Raw genomic sequence first — 20758 nt, 5'->3', positions numbered from 1 at the left:
TTTATATAATTTTCTTATTATCTTTTTTTATTTGTATATTTTCCTTAATTTGTGTTCATTGGTCAAATAAATCAATTATATTGATGAAATAAATATAAAGAACTTTAGAGGTTGGTCTAAAGGTAAAAACACATATTTGTGAGTGTTTTTTAACCAAGACATCATCCTTGTCCTATATACACACACAAATGAGATGATTGATTGATAGGACCATTTAGATTCTAAAAAATTGCTCTACAATTTTGTTGTCAGTAGACAAAGTGTCAAACACCGTTAAAAACTTAAATATAAATGTAAAATTCTAACTTCAAACTCTCGTGAATATATTCGGCCTAACAATCTGACACCATTTGAATGAAAAATAAGTGTGATGCTTAAAAACAATTTAAATTATGAAATATCCATTCAGAAAAAGAAAGCCGGTCCTAGTTTTCTAGTGAGAGAAACTCCAACTTCTCTCTAAACTTTCTTTCCCCTTCGTTCATCGAGGAGGGGTGGTTTTAGGTCATTTTTTGACATAGAATCACCCCTCTACATCTTTTTTCTCTTTTCTTTCAATCTAAATAAGTGGTTTTCACATAGATCAAGTTTCTTCTTTTGTGTTTTTTTTTGTGATTTCGTCGTCTAAGTGCGGCGTTGTGTTGTTCGTCGTCTTGTGCGGCGTTTGATTTCGCATCTTGTCGCGGTGTTCGTTTAGTTCCTATTGAAAGATCAGCATCAGTCAATTACAAATTCAACAAATGATTTGGGCGTCAACGTTGCAGATCCGGAAGCATGTGAATTTCGGTGACTTAGGTTTTATCATATTTTTTGTAGGCATTTTGCCGTTTTATGCTATTAACTTGGGTGCTGTGAGTTTGTTCGCAGAATCACCCTTTACGTTTTTAGCGATGTTTGTATCTGATGTACTCTATCAATTTGAATGAATGAATATCGTTTTGTTTTTGTCAAAAAAAAAATATATATGAAATATGATGAAGGATAAATTGCACCGTTTGAATTATGGATAAATGCATCTAAACAATCAAATATGTACCTTAATGTGAGTCATAATTACTATATGAAATATGTTTTCTTTCCTTTTCATTTTATTTTATCTTAGTAAAGGTAAAGAAAGCATTATTTTATTTTTGCAAAGGGAGAAAATGTATTTTATTAAATTAAAGAGTTAAATATGTTTTTGGTCCCTATAAATATACCAACTTTTCGTTTTAGTCCCTCTAAAATTTTCCTTCAACTTTTAGTCTCTATAAAATTTTCAATCACTACTTTTGGTCCCTATTTTTAATTTAATTTTTGTATTTTTTAATGAAATTGTGCAGAAATGTGAAAAATATTCTAAAAAAAATTCCCAAAAAAAAAATTAGAATTTTTCAACAAAATACAAATTAAATATGAATTTTTAACATTAAAAAATACAAAAATTCATATTAAATTCATGTTTTGTTAAAAAATTCTAATTTTTTTTAAGAGAGATTCTTATAATATTATGAATTTTTCTGCAAAATTTTATTCAACATATGATTCAAAAATATGAATTCTACATATGATTTTACTTTAAAGGAGGGACCAAAAGTGAAGATTGAAAATTTTTGAGGGACTAAAAGTTGAAGAAAATTTTTAGAGGGACTAAAACGAAAAGTTGACATATTTATAGGGACCAAAAACATATTTAACCCTAAATTAAAATTTAACTCCATGTGGAAGAGTCCAAATTTAACATGCATTAAACAACCTAAAATCAAGCTGTCAAATTATGCAAAAATTGGCACAAATTATGCAGCAAATGATGGACCTTTCCATCCAGAGCCTGTGTAATTGATAACCAAAAGTTGGAATCCATAAAGGGACAAGGACAAAATGATACACTTTTGTGAAATCCTCAACCGCACTCTCTGCTAGTTTGCTGCAATTCTGCGTAAATCATTTAGAGCATCTTCAATTGAGGTATGCAAATGAGTTTATAGAATTATGAACCGTTCTTTATGCTTTATTCTCATTGTGGATAGTAAAAATTGTTGAAGTATTAAATAAGCTAATGTACTATTATAAACTAAAAAGTTAGTCTATTTTTTCAAATTAAAAAGTTAAAAATAAAAAAAATAAAAACCATTAAAAATGTGGATTTCATAAAAATTGTTTATCATTGGAACAAAATGCTCGAGTTGTATAAATATCATGTGACATTATGAGAGTCACTTATAATGATTATGGAATCATTCAATCATGTTTAAATTCCTTACAAATTTATCATTGGGGATGCCGTTAACATTTTTTAATAATATTTAGCTTATGATAATGAAAAGGCACACTTATAACATAACGACTCAATTTAAACTCTTGAATATTTCACACCTATAACATTGTTTTTTTTAGGGATACTTGTAACATTGTTAAAAAAAATAAAGAAGCCACTACAAATTGTTAAAAAAAATACAACTACTAGGAGGTGACTTTTCGGGAGATAGTTAGCAAAAGGATAGAGTGGCCAATGGATATGGACTTTACTTGTTCATTATTTTGGCCTTTGGATGAACCTCTTGATAATCAACAAAGATTTAAAAGAAAAATGTCCATTGTTTTCTTACCTTTTTTCTTTCTTTCCGTATGTCAGTATCAAAGAAACTTTGAAGAAGCTACCATACCTGTCTGCCCCTAAAAAAAAGAAATGAGAAGGAAGCCGAAGGTAGGACAACTCACAAAGCAAAGGAAACTGTCAAAATAGATGAAAAGCAAGTCAAGACTACCTTGGAAACACTGCATACCACGATACCTTAATCATCAGTGTAAGGATTCCGATTCGGGAAGCACTTGGGTGACATAATGTCACCGTGACATTAAATCTGAGCCACACAACACATACAACACATCTGAGCCACACAACACAACACCTTTGTATGACCCAGATTTAATGTCACGGTGACATTATGTCACCTAAGTATTTTCCGATTCATGAAGGGTTACATTACCGATTATTATCGGAGGGGTCATGTTTGCCAAAACCTTGTTTAATCTTGGAGCAAGCAACAATTTCATAGCCTTGCAATACGTTAAGGATAATGCAGCACTGCAAATTCAACCAACAACAAAGGTTCTGCAATTTACAGATAGGTAGTTGCACGTTCAGACAAGAGTTGCTAGTTTTGGAAATGAGAAAATTGGTGTAATATCAAAACAATTCATCAATAAGTCTTAGATGAATATGAACATGGAATATAACACCCAACCAATTACCAATCAAAGACTAGAACATGCAGATGTGTTAAAATATATTTGATAGAGCAACATAGTCTGCCAACTCTAGAGGATGAGCAAGGAAGTCTTCATTTGAATCATCTTGATTGAAATGACAAAGGCATCGAGCTAATGACGTTAGGGTCTTGCTAACAAGTGCCCTTATAGTATCTGTTAAGGATTTAAAAATGGAAACAATTGATAACTTTCATGTAGAAAAAGTTACTTTTTGATGTTTCAATGTGTTAGAACACACGAATCTCAAAATAAAATTCTGACTTTAAACGTCTTATCAAATGTCTTAAGGGCATTTGTTAGCGCTTCCCATGACATCAAAAAGCGCATATTGGTAGGAAATCCAATTTTCTTTCCTTTACCTTTTTAATTATGCAATTTACTGTTTTACAATGTATAATATAATTGAGAAACGATATTTTTTTGGGTTAAATATGTTTTTGGTCCCTATAAAATTGCGACCTTCTAAGTTTAGTTCTTACTTAATTTTTATAGTTTTTTTAATCCCTACAAAAAAAAATTTACTTATAATTTTAGTCCCTGCTAAAATTAATTTTGTTTAATTATCCTTAAACTCTTAAATTTTTTAACGATTCTTTTTATACAAGTTTAGAACATTATAAAAGGTTCATTTACTAAAATCTATAATTTTTTAACATGAAATAAATTAAATATGAATTTTTTAAAACGACAAAAGTTTAAGATATAAGTAACAAAAATATGGACGTAGAAATCAAATTTTTGCGATATTTTTTTCGGAGGACCTTTTAATAGCGTTCTTAATATGCCTGTAAAAAAATTGTTGAAAAACTTAAGAGTTTAAGCATAAATTAAACAAATTTGGATCGAGTAAGGACTAATATTGAGTGCAGAAATTTTTTGTAGAGACTAAAAATGCTATTAAAATTAAGTAAGGACTAAACTTACAAGGTCGCAATTTTGTAGGGACCAAAAACATAATTAACCCTATTTTTTATGAATAATATTTCCATATATGTGCTTCTATTGCCAATTGATGATGTCATTTAGTTTGAAGGCATGATAGAACAAGTAGGATGAATACTAGGGCTAAAGTTTAGGAAGACTGAGATTCTAAAATAAAAAAAAAAAATCAAACTCTGGGATATTTAAGAATGGCACATAAGAAAAAGCAATGCTTCAAAGAAGCAAAAGACAATTGCAAGTTCATCAAGGACTCAAACCTCAACAAAGGTCGTACGATGCTAACTTGTAGAGAGGACCAGTGAATCAAGAGAGGTTTATGTCGCTTGAGAATAAAAAAAAAAAAAAACCATGTCTGAGAAAATATTCTCATTCAGACTTAATGTCCCATGCTGTTAGATAGCTATTATTAAAGGAGAGCGCAAATGGGAAACATTAGCTAACCCACCCATGACACTCAACTAGGAGATCGTGAATGAGTTCTATGTCATTGCTTTGTGATGTAGTATCAACAGTAAATATTTTTGTATTGTCTCTACAAGGACTAGTGCGATATTTAAGTTGTTTAGCGATTAATATTGTTCTAAGTGATGGAATTGTAAGGTGTTTGGTTTTAAAAACTAGAAAACTATGAAAATGTAAATGGTACGAGAGTTATCAGAGAAATAAGTATGTTTACTGTTTAGATATAACTTCATCAACCTATTTCACATGTATTCTTATGATTAGTATTACAGATTCTAGATTCTACTCGGCATTATCACGTATTACTAGACAAACATTATTTATGTCTAAATAATATTGTGGGTTCAACAGTATTGATTAATCAACGATTTCTCAGCCTATTAACCAATATGATAGCATTGAGATTCAATACATTTAGTGAATATTAAACCCAAAAGCTACTCCCTTCGTCCTTGTATGTAAGCCCTTTTTGCTTTTTTCAATTTCTTAAGAAAAGTTATTAGTGTAATTAATGTGTCTATTTTGTGTGTTAATATTATCAAATTGTCCTTTGTTTGTATGTGTATTAAATTTAACTTTTCATATTTCAGGACAAGTTAGTAGTATTAATTAGGGGTGTGTTTAGGAAAAAAAATAAATGCATCTAGTAATTTGAAAAGGGGTTTACATTTAAGGACAAAAAAAAGTCTAATAGGTGCTTAGATATAGGGGCGGAGGGAGTATTTCTAAAGTTGTGTTTAACAGATATTATCCTAAGCTAGATTTAAAAGGTATTTTTTAATAACAATTTAAATCAATATGATTGAAACATTAATAGCAAGGATAACATCAATATCATGAATAACTAGAATCATGCAATATCATAATCAAAAGAAAAATATATTAATAGAGTTGATTACATTTAACCCCAACAAAAGGAAGTTTAGCTACTCATTATCATGGAAGCTTTGCAAAGATGAGAAGCAAAGAGATTAATTGCCATCAAGAATTGATTTCTCAACGAATCTTATGAATCCACCTAAAATCCATGTTAAATCCTTGTCCTTTGGGTGTTTCAATGTATTTCTTTGTTTCTCTCTCTTAAAAATGGCATAAGACCTTATGTTATGAGTTCTGAGGCTATTTATGCATTTTCTGAAATTTACATCTCACTTAGCAAGAAGACCTTTCTTTCTTATCGGGTTTCTGCCACATTAACACTGGAATTCGAAAACTACCTTATCCCGCTTAGCGAGATGCTATGTTCGCTTAGCCACACACCATTTCACTTAGCCACGCCTTGGAATCCTGGTTTCCCCTGCTCTCTGACTTGTCATACTTTGGCCTCGCTTAGCCACACTTCATGGATTTGACCTCACTTTGAGCTCGCTAACCATACATCTTGATCCAGATTTCCTTTGCTCTCTAACTTGCCTCACTTTGTGCTCGCTTATCGAACTTCTTGACACAATTTTCTTCATTTTTGATCTTTAAATCCCATGGCAAGTGCATTTACCTACATAAATGGTTGGCATAACAGATATTTGTATTTATGTATTATTTTGGAGCTTTTACATGAGATAGCTTGCAAAACAAGTAAATAAGTGCCTTAATTATACATATAATTTAATCAATTTTCGGCACTTATCACTTTGCCAATCAACAACCAACGAGTTTAAATCTTGGATGAGAGGTAGGTAAATTAGGGTTGACCAGGCAACCATTGATACCTATTTAGGAAACCCATTTCCAAATCACAAAAATGAATTATCTGCATTTTCAATGCATACTACGAAAGGGAACTAGAACATGAATACAATTTTTGAAGTGATTGGTGTGGTGGGGAAAACATATGATTTGAACAAGAATGGCGAACCCGTGAGGTACACTAGGGAAAACCTGAAAACCTTAGCCTAACCTTTCTCTTGTTAATCATCTACAACATAGCTCTCAATAAGCATGCGTCCACTATTACCTTTGAAACATGTCATCTACTTTATTACATCATGATTGATAGATAAGTGGATGTGGCCATAGTGATAGCCTATGAAATTAATGAGATTGTCAAGTCTCATGCAGGAGCATTAGCATTCCTTGAATTGATTATGGAACTTTGTTAAGCAACCAGGACGATTATCTATGCTCATGTGAGTGAAACCATAATTGCAATCATTGTTGAAGAGTATGTCGAGAGACACTACACCAGGAAATACAAGAAGTCGTCTACAAACCAACCACAAGCACTCCCTCCCCCAATCTGGACCAAGGGAGTCTTCTTCTGCAGCAAGTGGGGGATTTGCCAATTGGGACCTCCGATTCATGGGATCTTTCTCCTACAATTGAAACATAGGTGATGCCCAACAAAAGGATTTTTCTTGTTTAAAAAATACTCTATATAGGTTACAACTGCAGATTCAGAATCTAGAGTCGTTTGTTTACCAGCTAATGACTCCAGAAGCATACAAGGCTTATGTTCAATGGCTTGAGGCCATGCATTTTCAGCTGGAGGTGTTGAATGTTACTGCCCCAGCTGATGAGTCAATAAATTAGTATTTTTAATATAATATTTGAGTCCGTTTTATATATATTTGAGTTTATTTTGTTTAGTTTTATTTCCTTTTTAGAACTCTTTTACTTCAATTGCAAGTTATTTAATTTCAGGAACAAATATTCTAAAGATTCAGTCTTGGAGCAAAAGAAAGAGGATTTGGAGCTGATTCGTGCCTAAAATACGAATATTGAAGACAAAAATATGTCTACACCAAGTCAGAAGCTTGGCACGGCCCGTGCCACCAGCCACACGGCCGTGCCAACCCCCAGGATCCACTTTTGCTGCTTTTTGCTTCCCGGACAAGCTACCTATTAGTTTACTTCTGACCTAAAAGCCCGTGGTTTCTTGTGGAACATTCTAGTGTTATATTTCTTAGGGCTTAAGTCATTGTAGACTATAGATAGAGTAGCTAGCTATCACAACAATTCATCTTTTGTTCTTGGAATTCAATAGTGACAATTGTCTTCTTTAATAAAAGTTCTTTCTTTTACTTTCCTGTTATTTTATTTATTTATTTTTTCTTCTTCTCTATGTCTACGATGAACATGAGTGAGTAGACTCTTCTTGTCTTGGAATTGTTGGATAAGTCTAATGATGTAATCCTAATCAAACCAAGCCTTGAACCCTAATTTTATGTAACCCTAATTTCTAATCTATTTCACTGTTCTTATAATCAATAACAAATATTAATCGATGGATCGAAAGGTGAAGTTTATTAGTTGTTATTGATTCATCACAAATATTAAGCGATGAATCGAAAGATGAAGTTTTAATATTGGAACAAGTGAATATAGACAAGGATTGTGAAACATGGAAATAGTCTAGCAAACCTTGAGACAATAAAGTTTCGAGCTTCAATGATTTCAATAGCAATCAACCATGAAAATAGGTGTGATTGCTAGAGAAACACACTCACTGAGACCGAAAGGAGATGTGATAGGCTAAAGAGAAACTTGTCTTTAGAAAGAAGGTCTAACATAAAGTTCTAGGTTTAAGGTTTGATTTGTGAAGGGTTTTGTCACCATGACAGACCAATGATCTCAAGGCTCTTTTATTATTATTACTTTCAACCGTTTAAAATCCCAACTTTGCAACTTAAACTCCTTCTAATAATTAACTAAAATTAATTGAATTGAACAACTCCATGTCGGAACGATGCCCTCTTTTTACTATTTCGGTAGAACCGTGCACTTGCGGTTTTGCTCATCACCAGCTTGAGAGGGAGATGGAAATTGAGAAATGTGATGGTCAGGAGGAAGTTGATGTGGGAGATGACGTTATAAGTTTAGGGTCAGATTGAAGACTACAATGAAGGACTTATAGATTGAACCGAAAGCTCACTATTACTGAGTGATATTTTAAATAGCTTTTATTTCTTCAATTTTAGTCTTTTTAATTTGAATTCATTTTGAAGTATTTTGCTTGTAATTTGAACAATTTTTTTGTTATATTTATATTATGTTGGTTATGTCCTTTTGGACAAATGGTTGGGATGTAACTTTTAATTTGAACAACTTATTCCATATTAATGGTAATATGTGCTTGTTTTGGATTTTTTTTTTTTGGATGAACGAATGAATGATGCAAAAAAATCAAATGTCCAGGACTTTTGTTGAATCATCAATAAATGTGTGATAATGATAACAAGTTTGATGATTGCAAGACAAATGTACATGTTTATGTCTTTTCTAGTATGTTATCATGAATTTGAAATTTTTGCTACTTTGTGCAAACCCATTTTATTCATTGCTCTTCAATAGCATGCTCAACTTTGATTCATTTAGAAATGGCCAAACTATTAGGTAGCTTTTCATTGTTTACAAATGCATGGATGCCGACAATTTTAGTGTTTTAACTATGTCAGTTTATGTGGAACCTTGATGTTTGTTTGTTATGTTTGATAGCATGGATATGATCAAGGCATTTTTTTAAATTGAGGACAAACACTTGACCAAATATTCCCTCTGCTAAGTGAGTATTTGTTAACACTCTTTGAGCCAAAATATCAAAACTTGCAATATTTATGTATTGTCAAATTCGCTAGGCGAGCCAATTTAGCCTAGCGAATCTACCCTATTTTTGAAAATGCAGTTATGTTTTGATCAGATTGCAAATTTTCATTCTCGTGAAATATGAAAGCCCCGGACTATCACTTTTTACTAAAATATTCTCTCTTTTCCTAGGATAGGTGAGCATTTATTTGATAATTATACTTTTATTTAAGTTGAGAATAATTGTGTAAGGTTTTTGGTTTATAAGTCAAGTGAAATTGGTGATTTTTATCAAAGTTACCTTGACAACAAAGAAAAGAAAAGGATTAAAAAAAAAGAGGAAAAGGTGAAAAGAAAAAAGAATTAAAAAAAAATGACTAAGTTGTCAAGGATAGTCATATTTTCATTTCAACATCGCCAATATGTTGTTTTTTAATTTTAAATTTAAAGAATGATAGATTTTTGTATTCAGAATGGTACATGTTGTACACAAGGTGTAAATATATTGTATTTAGTCTATACTCTATACATTTGTAAATAGATAATGAGTTTGTCTAAGATGTGCAATATTGCACATGTTAAGGTAACCAAAAGTAGTAACTTTTTATTTTAAAACACTAATTATTTATTAAAAATTATATATTTAATATAAAACACACAAGTTTCAAGACAAACTTACCATTTTAAATTTCTTAACATGTGCCTTTTGAAAATTTCTTAGGAAAACAATGATTTTTTTTTGTAGCCTAACCCTATTACGACCTTGAAAGATCTTGGCGCACCTACATCTATGTCACCCAATTGGGTGGTATAAATAGACTCTGCTCAATATATTATGTTAGTTCACACATCCTAATTTTTTAAACAACTTAACTGTTCTTTTTTATGACAAATGTTAGTAGCTAATTTTTTAGATCAGTATTTTACCTTTTGTATTAGTTCAGACGCAGAACCTCAAACTCTTTTTCCTCTAGTTCAAACCAGCTGAGCCACCCCAGTAATTTAAAACAATGTAATGGGTTTTACCAATCTCACAACATACTTTAAATTTATATTTTACATTAATATCCATACATATATGCACCTATTAATTTTTATTTTATTTTATCAAAAGTCAAAAGTTTCAAAAAAATAGTTGTTGTCTTGCAGAACCACTATTGAGAGTTTGGATACTCTCATTTTATGCCAATTATACAAAACCCTCTAACAAAAAGTCTTAGTATTTGTGTAACCATTTTATGGGCACATGCGATATTTATGTTCTTAGTGATCCATGAAATATATTTTGAAAACTTAATATAGCCAAAGGTTTTCTTTTTTGACAAATTAAAAGAAACGATGTTGAAAAATTAATATTATTAAAATTTATTTTAAAAGAATTAACTATGATAGTAATAGTATTAATCTTAATAAACTCTTATAGTAAAATAATACTAGTGAATAATTGAGTAGTAATAATTAATTAAAAAGAGAAAATTTATATAGAAAAATACTATGATTGAAAAAAAAAGTAATTAAGAAAGATAATTAATATATTGAATAATTTACAATTTTATATACTAATATTTATCATTTAAAATTAGACCAACTTCAAATGTTCAAATCATGAATTAATTGAATTGGTTAATAATTAATTAAAAAGAGAAAATTTATATAGAAAAATACTATGATTGAATAAAAAAGTAATTAAGAAAGATAATTAATATATTGAATAATTTAGAATTTTATATACTAATATTTATCATTTAAAATTAGACCAACTTCAAATGTTCAAATCATGAATTAATTGAATTGGTTGAATCATATGTTCATATCTTGAAATCTCATAGTTTAAATCAATTGAAACATTAAGTAAAATTACTTTAAATTAAAAAATTATATTAATTAAGAAATCGAATTTATGAGGCACTGTTACCTGACATTATCAATGGGGTTGAGTCTAACAGAAAATGTTAGACCCTCCAACATGGCGATTAAACACTATGAGAAGTACACATATTTATTATTTGACGCACCTCAAATAAGATTATCTTAAAAGAGGAAATATACAAGAAACAAAATAATAATATTTTTTTTAAAGGGGGGCTTACTAATGATCTCATTGAATGCAAATCAAAATTTTCAAATTTAATATTAGTTTTAGTTATTCTAAAATTTGCTTACGTTAGAATCAATCTTTGTAATATTCATGTAATCCTTTTTTTTTTGACAAAATATTCATGTAAAGGAAAAGACACATGCCATTCTTGATTTTTTGTCTTTACATTTTTATCATAATCATAGTACAACAAACACACCGTATAATCGTAGTTTCAATTATTCTTAGTTTTATAATAAAGTCTATAGTACAAACCCAGGATCATGTAAATTGGTGGCCCTTGATCTTTATTACTTGCTATTGTTTGGTTTTTTCGATCTGATCTCAAACAGTCAAATTAGAGGTCAAGGAAAACATATTTATTTTGGTTATTCATCATTGCAATTGAACCAAATTAAAAACAGTTTTTGAATTAAAAAATTCCCTTTACTGTAAATCAAAAGTATATGGAAATGCAAACAAACTTTGACCTACATAATTTTATTAATAAATTCTCACATAAATTCACGTATAAAAAAAGAAAATTTAGTTTGAATACATTATTATCAGTGTAAAATGTTTTACTATTGTCAATCAAAATTATCTTATGTGTGATTTTTAAGGTAACAATAATTAAATTAAAACTTTTTTTTTTCATTTGACGATTCATAATTAATTGACAATGAAAAAAATCCTAACATTAACGGTGCACATAAATTAATTTCTAAATTAACTCTATAAAAAAATAATAATTTAATTGTATATTCCAATAACCTCAATTTTCCTTATCCAAAAAATTTCCAACAAAAATCCAAGTTTTATCTATATAACAAACGATCAACAACATTATTTCACATAGATAACAAGTTTTTCTTCATCGATTTCTCCCAAATCTTCATTTTCTTCTAATCCTCTTCATACCCAAAAACCAAAACCATGGCTAAGTCAAGACTCAAAATTTGTTTGGGTGTATCCGCATTGGTTTTCATAATTGTCTCAATTGTGACTATAGCCTTGATTTTCACCGTTTTCAAACCTAAAGATCCTAATATTGTTGTCCATGTTGCACCTGTCAATCTACTTTCACCCGATATGCCCATAAATATGAACATATCCACGTTGGTCACAATAGGGAACCCTAATTTTGGGAGCTTCGAATTTAAAAAATCATATAGTTATGTTACTTATCATGATACTGTTGTAGGTATTGTTCCAATTGAGTCGCAATTAGTCCCAGCACGTAGTGAAATAAATGTGACCACTTATACAACTGTTATGGTGAATAAATTGATAAATAACCCTAACTTCTGGAAAGAAATTGTACCAAGTTATAAATTTACATTGATATCAAAGGCTGTATTTCCTGGTAAAGTGATTGTTCTTAAATATATCAAATTGAAGGGCACTGCTTACAATACATGTAACATCACAGTTAATATGGCGCCAGGTTCCAATGATGTTGAGAGCTTATGCAATTCTCAAATCAAGATTCATTAGTTTGGAAGGACTTTAATCTGAGATGTTGATGTGGAACCATATCAGATGTGGTGATACCAATAGATTTATGGAGTATTATGTTAAGGTTACCTTTGTTTGTTTTTATGTAATTTCAGTTTTAATGAGAAAATTCATAGTTTATGTTTCAATTGTATGCATAATAAATTTTAATGTTATTAAAGTTTAATGAGAAAATTCATAGTTTAAGTTTCAATTGTATCCATAATAAATTTTAATGTTTTTAAAATATATTTCATTAAAGTTATCATTTAATATGTTTTACTTTTCTGTTTTAAAAATACATATGTTTTACTCTTGTGTTGTTCATCACAATCAACTTATGTGAGAGGTATCCACATTAGTGTGTCGTACTTATCGAATAAGATTAACTTCAATGAAGAAAACTTCTAGTAACAAGAAAAACCAACGAAGCCAATCAATTATATATATGTGTGTGTGTGTTAATTTGATGAAATTATATATATTTAATTTGCACTCTCTCATAGTCTCGTCCGTGAAGTCCGAATTGCGTGATTAGTTTCAAGAAGCACATAAAATTTCTACCGTCTTCAGCGCTTTTGCAATCGTCGATGATTTAACTCATGGATTTGTTAAAACCACCTCTGCCTCATTATCAGTTGTGGTCGTTGGTATGTTCTAGCCTTTGACTGTTCAGATCTTCTTCGTTTGGGTTCACTCTCAAAAGTTGGAGATTGGGTTTGTGTTTCTTGAGGTTGCGTCGCCACTGTAGATAGTAGTGGTGCGATCTGGTTGTTTTATATTTGTTGCGATATGTTCGATTTTGATCTTCATCGTGGTGGTGGGTGTGTTCTTCATGTTTGGTTTTGAACAGGTTGAGCATAGGTTGCCTCCGCACGGTGATCTCGGATTGCTAAGTCAGAAATGACCTTTTAATATGTTGTCATTTGTCGCAACGAGTAGTTGGTCCGTGCATCCGTTATCATGTTGGCGTCGGAAGATTCGATTTCTTGTGTTCGAGATTGAAATCATATATGCTCTTTCGGCATTTCTCTTTGAAGCGCGTTGGTTCTCTCTGTTGGTAGCTCCATTCGTATTGATAGGCTAGAAATGGCCGTATAAACTTGCTGTATTGTGAGTGGTTGGTTTGTGGATCTGTTATCGTGTTGGCGATCAGATTCACCGACAATCGTGAAAGGCACGAGTTCAAAGTCCTCCATTCCTTACATGTAAATTTGCTCTTAACTTAGAAAAAAAAAACATAAAATTTCTAGGCTTAAATGCGCTTTTGGTCCCTTAACTATTTATTTGGTATCACTTTGGTCCCTTAACTAAAAAAAGATTGTTTGAGTATTTTATCTTTATCTCCGTTACCTGTTTTGGTCCCTTCTGTTTAAAAAATTAAAAAAACTGTTAGGGTTTATATTATTCATCTTCTTCCTTCTCCTTCCATCATCTTCTTCATGATCTTCATCATCAACAACACACCAACCCAGGAAAAAAAATCTTTTTCATCATCATCATCAAATCTATAAACATAATCAATTTCATAACTGAATCAATAACCAATTTTTTCATTAGTTTGTGAAAGAGGAGAGATAGAAATCTCACTCACACCGAGACCTCTAACTCAAAGCCCAAATCATCTTCATCAAATCAACAAATCCTTCAATCTTTCCTCTTATGTGTTGAATCTCAAACTCAGAGCTTCCTTCTTTGAATAATCATCTGTTGAATCTCAAACCAAAATCTTCAATTTTCTGACTTCTCTCTCTTCCCTGCAATTCTTCACCGAACTCTCTCTCAACCAGTCTTCTCTCTCACGCCGGCCGCCGCCTTCTTTCTCCCCTTTCTCTTCCATTCTTTTGTTTCTTTTTGATCTCCCACTCTCCCTCTCGTGCCAGTCTCCCTTTTTGTCTCTGTCTCCCTCCCTCGCTTGACTCTCTCTTCCCTGCAATTTTTTGTGAATGGTTTATGGGTTTAAAGGATAAAAAAAAAGGATTTTTATAATCAAATTTCTGGGTTGTGTTGTTTTGTTGGTTCGAGAATGGATTGTTAGGTGAAGGTTAGGATTTGGTTGTACAGTTGCAAGAGAATGAATTTTTGGACATGGAAAGGTTTGAAGAGGTTGGATTTGGATTTAAAAAAAATTGTTGTTTCATAAATTAAAGTGATTTTTTTTGGGGTTGGTGTGTTTTTGATGATGAAGATCATGAAGAAGATGATGGAAGGAGAAGGAAGAAGATGAATAATATAAACCCTAACGGTTTATTGAATTATTTTAACAGAATGGACCAAAACAGGTAACGGAGATAAAAATAAAATACTCAAACAATTTTTTTTTTAGTTAAGGGACCAAAACGATACCAAATAAATAGTTAAGGGACCAAAGCCAAATTTCTACCATGTTAATGAGTTTACACCGGAGTCAAGAGTTCACGTTCGCGTACACTTCCTTAGATTAACTTCACACATACCTTCATAATTTACGGGTGGTATTTTTTATGTACTTGTATATTTTAATTTAAGGCCATGCTAAAAACAAAATAAATGATGAATTTTACGTTAAAAAAAACAATTACTAAAATTTTAAGTCGAATATATTATTATTAAAATGAAATTTTCTTTTTGAATTTATTAATAAGTGTTTTAAAAACACTTGTCAGAATTTCTTTTTATTTTATGTTAAATACGTATGTGGGCTGAGTTTAGGCAAGATTCATAGGTGCAAAAAAAAGTCACATAAAATCACCGAAAAGTTCATTAAACATAGTGTTGGCAATAAAGAACTAACACGAGAATAAAATAAGTGTAGAAGGGATGATGATGTAGTGTTGAATGTGGTGGTAAGACTCTGTGTAAGTGTAGAAGGGATGATGATGTAGTGTTGAATGTGGTGGTAAGACTCTCTGTGTGTGTGTGTGTGTGTGTGTGTGAGAGAGAGAGAGAGAGAGAGAGAGAGAGAGAGAGAGAGAGAGAGAGAGAGAGAGAGAGAGAGAGAGAGAGAGAGAGAGAGAGAGAGAGAGAGAGAGAGAGAGAGAGAGAGAGAGAGAGAGAGAGAGAGAGAGAGAGAGAGAGAGAGAGAGAGAGAGAGAGAGAGAGAGAGAGAGAGAGAGAGAGAGAGAGAGAGAGAGAGAGAGAGAGAGAGAGAGAGAGAGAGAGAGAGAGAGAGAGAGAGAGAGAGAGAGAGAGAGTAGCACCTATAGTAGAAAAGATAGATTAAAAATAGGCTTAGGTGGTTTGAGCATGGAGAAAGAAGACATATATATTTTGTAGTACGGAGAGTAGATCAGATGGATGATAGTTAGATCAATATAGGCATATTCAGTTCTAAAAGAACTACAAGAGAAACTATTAAACAAAACTTGAAGTTTAATAAGTTGGACCAAAATATGGTTTATGATCAAATATTACGACGTAATTCAATCAATGTAGTCGACCCACTTAGTGTGATAAGGCTTGATTGTTGTTGTTGTTGGAGGGTCTCATACCTCATTGCCTGGTTCTATCGAGCTTTGACTGAGTTTGATGTCTTCAAGATGAGTAAGGATCCTCTCCATTTATAAAAATAAATGGAGGTTGTCATTTAGAAATATACACACAAAACTAGAGTGTGGGTCCTACAACAAGTTGGTCCCATTATCATTAATTATTTTCGGGTCTTGTTATCTTGTGCCCTTAGGGCACAAGTTAAGGAATCCAAAATTAGAAATTCTTCATAGAAAAGAATAAAAGTTTGACTTTGAAAAGTTGAATGCACAACTTTTAAGACAGTTATTTTTATTTTAAATTCCCTAACATATGCCCTTGGGGCACATGTTAACGTTTGCCATTATTTTCAAGTTTTATTGTGTCTTTATCTGTCTAAATGAATAAAATAGAGAAGATCCAAACTTCTTTAAGACCTACATACTAATAAGTAAACTCGACAAAGAATCGGTTAACGCTCGTTCGACTAAAATAGCACTCGCCTAACCTCTAATCACTTGTATGTCGATTTTGGCTAACATGAAAATTTTGTATCAAAATCAAACTCTTTAAAAGTCCATTATTTTTTTGGTTTAAAAAAAAAAGTTCATGTATAAACATATATGTTTTTAAACTCCATGAGTATTAATAAAGTATTACTTTGGCAAAAAAAGAACTTTATTTTTTTTTTATTACAAAGAGGGCTAAAAAGCCCGGAAGGAGAAAAAACTACACCGTGATTAAACGAGGGACAGAAACCCCCAAAGCATCAACTATAACCAAATGACTAAACTGAGTCGGACAAGACTCATAAAAACAAATATTTGTATGCAAGGAACATCCAAAATCAGCTAAAGCATCTGCACACCGATTTGTTTCTCGATAAGAGTGACGCACCACCACCTCACAATCCATCTGAAGAAGACGACGAATCTTTGCAACTAAAGAGCTACCCATGATACTTCCATTCTTATTGCTGTTGAGGATATTCACCACCAAAGAAGAATCAATCTCCACCTCTATAGCTTGAAATCCCAGCCTTCTGACATACCTCAACCCTTCATACACTCCCCATAGCTCTGCCATGTAGGCGCTACACTTCCCAATTCTCTTCGCGAAACCTCCCAACCACTCTCCATCACTTCCCCGAATAATACCACCACAACCAGCTATGCCATTATCCTTGCAGGACCCATCAGAATTTAACTTAACCCAACCATTCGGAGGTGGTTTCCAGCCAACGAAGACCATTTCCCGATGCGAACTAGTAACAACTCTACTAACTTTATCAGCATTTTTATAATCTTTAACAAGCTTTAAAACATGATTAATTGGAGAAGCCGGTCTCATAAAAGAGTCATCATACAACTCTTTATTACGCCAATACCATAAACAATGACAATCTATAGCCCAATAATTCTTCCAATCCACTTCGTTATTCCACCCAACCTCGTTACTCATGTTAAAATTAATCCAATGCTTTAAATCTCCCATAAAGAAATTACCTCTAGCACTCCAATGCACTACATTTAACCAAAGAGACATAGCTAGAGGACAATCTCTCATAACATGCAATGTATCCTCTACAACATTACAACAATAACCACATATTGAGCTTCCGAAACCCATTCTACTTTTATTGTAATTGGTGAGTAACCTATCGTAGTGCAAAATCCAAATGAAATGGCGCACCCTTTCCGGTACCTTTAACTTCCAAATTTCCTTCCAATTTGTTCTATCATCACTCGGCTGAAAGTTACAAAGAATTTGATACATAGCAGCAATTGAAAATTGTCCCGCATCTGCTACTATAATATTGCAAGAATTAGCTCCTTCCCCATCTTCTGGTGGCAATATACTAGCAATTTTGTCCAATATGTCTTCAGGTACCCAATGATTCAACAAAGCCCAATTCCATGCTCCATTATTATCTAATAAATCTGATACTTTAGCATCACGTAAGGCAATTGGAATGGTAATATTCAAGTCTGATACTCTTAGGCCAGGTTCAATCCATGCACATGACCAAGCATCCGCCTCTCTTCCATTACCTAAAGACCAAAAGCAATTCTCCTTTAATTTAGGCCACAACTTAACTATTGCCTTCCAAAGACTTGAATCAGTTGCTCTTGCAGTAACCTCCACATCATTACGCCTATATTTTCCCCACATCACCTCCGTCCAAAGATCATTAGTCCCGATCTGAAGTTTCCAACCCAGCTTTAGAATACAAGCCTTGTTCATCATATCGAGTCGACGAAGACCTAACCCACCCAACTCTTTAGGCTTAACGACTTTTTCCCACCCAACTGCATGATATTTTCTCTCATTATGCATCTCCCCCCAAATGAATTTGCGTTGCATCCTTTGAATTTCATCAACACAAGATTTGGGAATGATTGGCAAAAAAAGAACTTTAGATTGTAAAGGACTAGTGGTCAAGAAGACACGAAGAAAAGACATACATGATTTCCTTGATTTTGTCATTGCATTTTGAGTTAATTATGCTTAATTTTGTATGGGCAAGTGCAAATTAACTACTACTCTATATAAGCATTGTCTAAAATTCCAGTCTCACATAAGAAAACAACGTGACTAGGAGAAGAAAAGATTTTACTACAAGACAGAAATTAGTCTTCAATGTACTTTTCACCTAACATAGTTAGAATTTAATTTACTACAAGACAAATCAGGTATCAAAACAAAAGAATCCTGTAAATTGATTATGCCCATAATCAATAGTCAAACTCAAATTAGGAATCAATTAAGTGCCATTGTTTTGGCCTAACATTTGTTTCGATTTATCAAATTTCATTATATATTCAGATATATTTTCCACCCAAAAAGTACAAGTTCTATCTAACAATAGTTAGCAACTTTCACACATAAAAATCAAACTTTTCTTCATTGATTTTTCCCAAAACATCAGTATTCTTTTAATTCCCTCCATATAACCCTAAAAATCAAAACCATGGCTAAAAGAAGCCTAAAAATTTGTTTGATTGTGTCTACATTGTTCTTGATCATTGTCTCAATTGTGACTATAACTTTGATTTTAACCATCTTTAAGGTCAAGGATCCTACTATTCGTGCCAACTTTGCTCAATTCAATTTCCTTTCAGCCAATATAACCATGAATATGACATTAGGCATGGTTATAACAATAGTGAACCCAAACTATGCAGCCTTCAAATATCAAAATTCCACAAGTTATATCAATTATCATGATACTATTGTAGGTAATGTTCCAATAGAGTCACAACTTGTTCCAGCACGTAGTGAAATTAATGTGACCACTTCAGCAGATTTAATGGTGGGAAAATTGTTACAAAATCCACAATTTTGGAAAGATATGGTACATAATAGGATGATAATTAATTTGACATCAACAACTGAATTGCCTGGGAAAGCAATTGTTATGAAATATATCAAATTGAAGGCTATAACATATTGCTCGTGTGACATCTCTGTTAATATAACTTCCAATGGTGTTGATAGCAATTGCAAATCTAGAATCAAGTTAGCTTAGTTTGGAAGCTAGTATTTTGTGCAAAAATATTGTGATACAAATGTAATTTTATGTTATAATTTCGTCCGTGTGTAATTTCAACATTAATGGTAAAAGTTCACTATTTATTTTTAATTGTATGCATGATATAATTCTATGTCTGTTTCATATGAAAGTTGTAGCAAATTGAAGGTAGAAAATAAATGCATATTTTCACAAAAAATTCATAAAATAACACTTTCATATGAGGGAAACGCTAACGAGGGTTCATAAGACACTCTTTAAGAATTATAAATGGTAAATGTTTATGAAAATAATCCCTCCGGTCACTACTATAAGTAAAAGTTGACTTTTTAGATTTATTCAATAAATGATGTATGTAGTCTATATGTAGACTACATACATCATTTATTGAATGAATCTAAAAAATGAATTTTTGCTTATAATAGTAACCAGAGGGAGTATATGTATTCAATACATTATAAATCAGGAGCAAAATTTTAAGTTGGAGGTGCAATATAATTATAATTCAATCATTTAAAAACATGTTTAGGTAGTATTTTATTTGAAAAAATGAACATGTCAAAATCTCAAAATTTTGTATGTAGAACTCTAGTAAAGATAAATTGAATAATAGTGATCCCTTGATAGCAACACCGGTGATAGTTTTGATGTCAAATGATAACTTTGGTCCAAATTACTAAGTCTTTAAGCATCTCTAATGTACTGTATTTTGTTTTGATTTTGTTTTGATAGATTGATGAACACCTTTATTAATTAAGTGAGCTTTAATTATGATGTTGTTTTTTATTTATTTTTTATCTATTTATTTATAAGATTTTTTTTAGGAAAGAAAATCATTATCTATAAGCACTTTGATTGCTCTAATATGTTTTTTTTTTTTTCTTTCAAGAGTGATAGCTCTAATTTGTTACTTTGTTGACTAGTGAGCACTTCAATTGTGTTACTTTGTTGACAAATGGAGTACAATATTACTTGATGCCTCCATCAATTTTAACATCCAATATTTAAAAAATTAGAAGATGAAGCAA

The 20758-nt window shown here is 31.7% G+C and overlaps 2 protein-coding genes across 2 annotated transcripts; both read left to right on the top strand.

The window, feature by feature from the left end:
• The first annotated feature begins 12128 nt into the window (after positions 1–12128).
• Positions 12129–12965, top strand: LOC146950376 (uncharacterized). The gene has a single exon (XM_085741560.1). It carries the CDS (start codon positions 12191–12193, stop codon positions 12749–12751), a length of 561 nt encoding a protein of 186 aa, XP_085597686.1. The 5' UTR covers positions 12129–12190; the 3' UTR covers positions 12752–12965.
• A 6204-nt stretch (positions 12966–19169) lies between these two features.
• LOC146950375 (late embryogenesis abundant protein At1g64065-like) lies at positions 19170–19762 on the top strand. Its single transcript, XM_085741559.1, has one exon. It carries the CDS (start codon positions 19170–19172, stop codon positions 19725–19727), a length of 558 nt encoding a protein of 185 aa, XP_085597685.1. The 3' UTR covers positions 19728–19762.
• Positions 19763–20758: the final 996 nt, after the last annotated feature.

The sequence above is a fragment of the Medicago sativa genome, chromosome 2 (genome assembly GCF_051527215.1).
Source record: "Medicago sativa cultivar Bolivia chromosome 2, Bolivia_mono, whole genome shotgun sequence".
Lineage (NCBI taxonomy): Eukaryota > Viridiplantae > Streptophyta > Magnoliopsida > Fabales > Fabaceae > Medicago > Medicago sativa.
The sequence above is the reverse complement of the archived record's forward strand: the minus strand, read 5'-3'. Positions and strand labels throughout refer to the sequence as shown.

Bases quoted from the DNA above. Each gene is read 5' to 3' on its own strand.
- LOC146950376 (XM_085741560.1), top strand. From the start codon at position 12,191: ATGGCTAAGTCAAGACTCAAAATTTGTTTGGGTGTATCCGCATTGGTT.
- LOC146950375 (XM_085741559.1), top strand. From the start codon at position 19,170: ATGGCTAAAAGAAGCCTAAAAATTTGTTTGATTGTGTCTACATTGTTC.